Here is a 5649-nt window from a genome sequence, read left to right on the forward strand (position 1 = left end):
TGATATTTTTGAACTCCTCTTTCCAGGTTCCAAACAACCTTGACCGCCAGTTGCCCTGTGCGTATTTTTTCAGCACTTTTTTTTTTAGCCGTGCCCACTCAGCCATTGCTGTGTTGATCTCACAGCCTTTCGGGGTTACGATATCTTTGAAATGCTGGAGTAAAAGCCATACTTCATCATCTCCATAGCCAGCTAGGTCCTGGTCCTCTGGCCAGTTGCTGGGATCCACTGTGCACATGGCACTCAGTACCTTGCCTGAGAATGTGGCAAACCTTTCCTCCAGACGACATAGGACTGGCTCGATCAGCGCCTCAAGGGAGTCATCAAATGCAACTTTTTGTTCTGGGTTAGTTAATTGAACTCCCCTGTATGCTCCCATTCTGCACTCCCCTCTCACTGATCTCTAAAGAATGACATCCTCAAGGCATGTAGATTTATAATATTTTAACTTAAAACTAGGCTACTTTTGCGTATACAGTCATTAATATATTCCAAATAAAATAAGTCCCTCGAGACTCCGTGCTGCTGCTGACTTGAAATCAAATAGGTGTGGGCAGTCGGCCCGACATTAATAGAATAGAATAGAAATACTTTTATTATCCCGTGGGAAATTTGACACTGCAAATCGCTCAACATTTAAACATTTAGACAGGACAGGTCACGAATGAGAATAATAACACAAATCAATCAAGTTGCCTAGGATAAGAGTAGAGTAAAATAGAATAAAAATAAAATAAAATATACAGAAATAAATAGTTAAAATATACTGAGCATGGGGGAAGGGGGAGGGTACAGGTAGTAAAAAAACAACACAGCAGTGTAAACAATTTGGTCAATATAATTTATCTATCTAACTAAATGAAATATATATTCACAGTGTCACTTAAGGTGCAGTATGCTTTAGGTAGTGTATTGTCCTCCTTGGGTTCCTATTAGTCCAAGGTCAATATCTGGCAGCCGTCGCTGCTAGGGATGCCCCGATCACGTTTTTTGCCACCGATACCGATCACCGATCGTCGTGAGCCATATCGGCCGATACCGATCCGATACCGATAATTTTTGATTAAAAAGAAATTAAAAATTATTTTATATAAATTTTTTTTTTTTTTTTTTTTTTTTTATAAAATATATATATTATATAATTATACTTGTACTTGTAGTTGTATTATCTGCGAGACATCGCCACCACGCAACAAGTCAAAATGCTCGCTATCTGCAAACAGCTCCACTGTCTGTGTGTATACTGCTTTGGTCAATTCAGCTGCCCTCAGCCCAGTCAGAGCGAGTTCAACTTACTAACAGGGTGAAGCATTAGGCTAAGTTTCCATTTGTCCCTCCCTCAATGATATGTTATTTTCGTTATCATTATGTAAACAAATGCACATATGGATTGCTTGCTGCAACGTTTCTGAATGAATTGAAGCATTAATAAATAATACGCAGAGAATTTAATTAGATGAACATTTGTTTTTAATTAGTATAATAATAATAATAATAATAATAATAATAATAATATTAAGCAACTGCAACAATTACACATATATAAATATAATATAACTGGCTGCAAAAACAATTTGCGTTAATAGGCTAAAACAGTGCAAAAGGCAATATGCCTGGGGGCTATAGGCTTCTAAAACAAGGCCCGAAAGAGACCTTAGCCTAAATACGCCGCAACAATTACAAATAAATAATAAAATATAACAATATAACGGGCTGCAAAAACAATTAGCCTATTTAGGCAAAACAGTGCAAAAGGCAATATGCCTGGGGGCTATAGGCTTCTAAAACAAGGCCCGAAAGAGACCTTAGCCTATAGACTAAATGCCTATGGCGTGTTATTTATTAAGCATCATTGGCAGATTCTTTTTAATAAAGAGGAGCATCTCTGCCTTTTCGGACGTAATCCTGTTCCGGTGTTCATCCACGATGTTGGATGCAGCGCTGAACAAGCGCTCACTATCCACACTTGTGCAGGGCGCAGAGAGGTAAGCTCTTGCCACAGTGGCGAGGGCAGGGAAGCGATCCCTGTTTGCTTTCCAGTACGCCAGTGGCTGTGCACTCCGAGAGATGGGTGGCTCTGCCAGGTAAAGATTCAGCTGTGACGCAGCCGCGCTCTCGTCGTTGGCCTGCTGCTGCGGGGTTTCTTCAGCCATAATTTCGCCAAACATAGACGACAAGGAACCTGGTCGTGGCACCTTCTCGGCTGGCTCGCCTGTGTCGCTGGCTCCGGGTGCTGGGTCGGGGCCCGTCTGTAAGGCCAGCAGACGCAAAAGCAGTCCCCGTGTCTGTGCCTTGAGCTCTTCGGAATAAAATCGGTCCTTGTATCTTTTATTTAAAACAAAGAAAACATCACATTAATTTAGCATGGCATTCGTTCTTTTATACGATGCAGCATAAGACTGTCATAGTTAATAATATGATAATAATAAATAATAGAAATAATATGTTTGTTAGGCTAATCTAAAATAGATTAATATTAATAACATTTTGTTAATTATATTTTTGCTAAATGTATTCTGGCTAAATCACCTTGGGTCTATGATGGTTGCCAAACTGTAGAGGGGCTCTGTTTCGATGTCTGCGAATCTGCGGGTTACAGCTTCCAGCAGTGTGGCTTTTGTCGTCTTCACGCCATGATCTGACGCCACATCTCTGCCCAGGACACGTTTTAAAGCCATGATACAAGGTATGACATCATCTCTGCCCAGGAAACGTTTTAAAGCCATGACACAAGGTATGACATCGGCGGCAGATGCGGAGGATGAACTAATTTCCTTGGTGAGCTCTTCAAACGGTGCCAGAATGGACCGCATGTTTTCTATCAGTCCCCACTGGTTGGCAGTGAATATAGCGGGTAGTTCGAAGTCTGCTGCATAAGCACCCAGTGCCCGTTTTTGCCCAAGGAGACTTTGGAGCATATAATATGTGCTGTTCCATCTGGTGCTGACATCCTGCTGCAACCTTTTGATAGGCTGGCCGAGTTGCGTCTGCACACTCTGCAGTCTAGAATAAGCCAGGCAGGAGTGCTTGAAGTGGCCCACGATGCGTCTCCCTGTAGCTGTGATGTCAATTATGCTCCGCTGTGACAGCACTCCATCGTGGACAGCCAGCTGAAGCGTGTGGGCCATACACCCCAAATGTGGCAGTCCCGCGTCTGTCATGCATTTGATCATGTTGCGGGCGTTATCTCGCAGTATGACGTGAATCTTCTCCCTTGGAATATTCCACGTTTCAAACATATTCTCAAACGCGGTTGCCAGCGCTGCAGCGGTGTGGGAGCCTGAAAACTCCTGTGAATGCAGGACAGCTTTACGCAGTTGGAACTCTGCGTCAACCCACTGAGCTGTCAAACTCAGCATTGACATGGGGCTGACATCAGAGCTCCAAATGTCACTCGTAAAGCTGATTGAAGACACGTCTTCTTTCATGAGGCTGTCCACGTGCGCAAACACTGCCTGGTAGAGCTCAGGTAGCGCAACATCTGTAAAATACGTGCGCCCCGGGACAGTGTAGCGCGGCTCAATGTGAGAGAGTAGCCGTCGGAATCCTGTGTTTTCGACTACACTTAATGGCTGGTCGTCGAGCCCTATGAATTCCATGACTTTGCGTGTTATTGCCTTGGCCTTCTGAGTCCCACTGCCATACGCAGATGTGCTTACCATGGTGGTCTGCGTCAGCGCGCGCTTTGGTGGAGGCTCGGCTGCCTTTTTTTTTTTACTCGCCTCGATGAATTCTCCATGCTCCGCTAAGTGCTGAGTCTTCAAATGTCGAATTAAATTCGTTGTGTTGAAACTCTTGACAATGTTTCCCCCACGAGGTATTTTATTCTGGCATACATTGCAGATGGCAATTGTTACATCAGTCTCAGAAACCGTGAAATAGTTCCACACCACCGACATGTTTACAGGTGAGAAAATGCGACAATGAACACTGCCTCGTGTTTTTCGAGCGGTCGGCGGAGAATTGGCTCATGCTTTCCACGTCATCGATCGGGGTCTGTGATCGGCGAATATGAATAATTATCGGAATTCCCCGATCGCATATTTATACTAATTATCGGCCGATAACGATCGGTGGCCGATTGATCGGGGCATCCCTAGTCGCTGCCCCCTGTTTTGGAGCCTGGAGGCCGATAGTCGCGGCCTCCTGCCACTATTGAGCTGCCGCTCTGTGCTCAGTGATGCAGTGAGGCACAGTGATGCATTGTATAGTCTGATGGCTGTTGGAATGAAGGACTTCCTGTGCCGTTCAGTGCTGCATTTGGGTAGTGTGAGCCTGGCACTGAACCTGCTCCTCATGTCCACCAAGTCTGTGTATATTGGGTGGGTGGGGTTTTCCCTGATGGCCTGGAGCTTAGCAAGGCTCCTCCTCTCCGCCACCCTCGCTAGAGAGTCCAGCTCCACCCCAACCACGCTGCTGGCCTTCCTGACCAGCTTATCCAGCCTGGTTGTGTCCACTGCTCTCAGTCCGCTGCCCCAGCAGGTCACAGCGTACAAGAAGGCTCCCGCCATCACCGACTCATAGAACATCCTCAACATCCTTGTACAGACATTGAAGGATCTCAGCCTTCTGAGGAAGTAGAGTCGGCTCTGGCCCTTCTTGTATAGTGCCTCTGCATGTTTTGACCCGTTCAGTTTGTTGTCGATGTGCACACCGAGGTATTTGTACACCTCCACCATGTCCACATCAACTCACCTGATGGAAACGGGGGTCACAGGTGCACTCCTCCTCCTCCTCAGCTCCACAACCAGTTCCTTGGTCTTCGCCACATTTAGCTGCAGGTGGTTTTTATTGCACCATGTGACAAAGTCCACTACCAGTTCCCGGTATTCCCTCTTGTCACCGTCCTTTATACATCCCACTATCGCAGAGTCATCAGAAAACTTCTGAAGGTGGCAGGACTCTGACCGATAGTGGAAGTCGTTGGTGTAGACAGTGAAGAGGAAGGGAGAGAGGACTGTCCCCTGCGGGGCCCCGGTGTTGCTGACCAGTCTGTCTGACACACAGCTCCGTAGGCGCACGTACTGTGGTCTGCCCGTCAGATAGTCCACAAGCCAGGACACCAGGGGGGCCTCTACTTGCATCGCCTCCAACTTCTCACCCAGTAGCCCAGGCCTTATGGTATCAAAAGCACTGTAGAAGTCAAAGAACATGACTCTCACAGTGCTCCCAGGCTTGTCTAGGTGAGTGTAGGCTCGGTTCAGCAGGTAGATGACAGCATCCTCTAACAGCAGTCTGTTTATAATCACATTTTTATGAGCTAACGAATTCCGTTTTATTGGATATTTGTATTAATTATATCAAGCGAAGAACTGAGAAATTTGGCAGAGAGATGGCAACATTATCGTGGGGTTCAACGTTGCATGATCGCTGAAACCAATGACAATCTCCGCCTCCCAACGAAGCGATAAACTCACTTATTTTCACAGGACATTATGACCGGAGATATTGAAATATGTCGGACTTCAACAGATTTCCCCCGGTAAAAAATATATAATATATAAATATATATATATATAATTAGTAAACTGTCTGGGGCATTTTGTGCCCTCCTTAACTGATTTTCGAGAGCATTTAGTCAATTTTCACGGGCATTTTGCCCCAAGCCCCCGTTAATTTCGAACCCTGGCCTCCGGCAATAGTCTGCTC

The 5649-nt window shown here is 45.6% G+C and overlaps 1 protein-coding gene across 1 annotated transcript; it reads right to left on the reverse strand.

Annotated features, from left to right (window-relative positions):
• Nucleotides 1-1835: 1835 nt before the first annotated feature.
• On the reverse strand, nucleotides 1836-3662 carry LOC311226625 (zinc finger BED domain-containing protein 4-like; the record flags this gene model as incomplete). Its single annotated transcript, XM_084312043.1, has 2 exons — nucleotides 1836-2325; nucleotides 2530-3662. 2 exons carry the CDS (start codon nucleotides 3660-3662, stop codon nucleotides 1836-1838), a joined length of 1623 nt encoding a protein of 540 aa, XP_084168169.1.
• Nucleotides 3663-5649: the final 1987 nt, after the last annotated feature.

Source organism: Notolepis coatsorum, assembly GCF_963971535.1.
Source record: "Notolepis coatsorum genome assembly, chromosome: 4".
Taxonomy (NCBI): Eukaryota; Metazoa; Chordata; class Actinopteri; order Aulopiformes; family Paralepididae; genus Notolepis; species Notolepis coatsorum.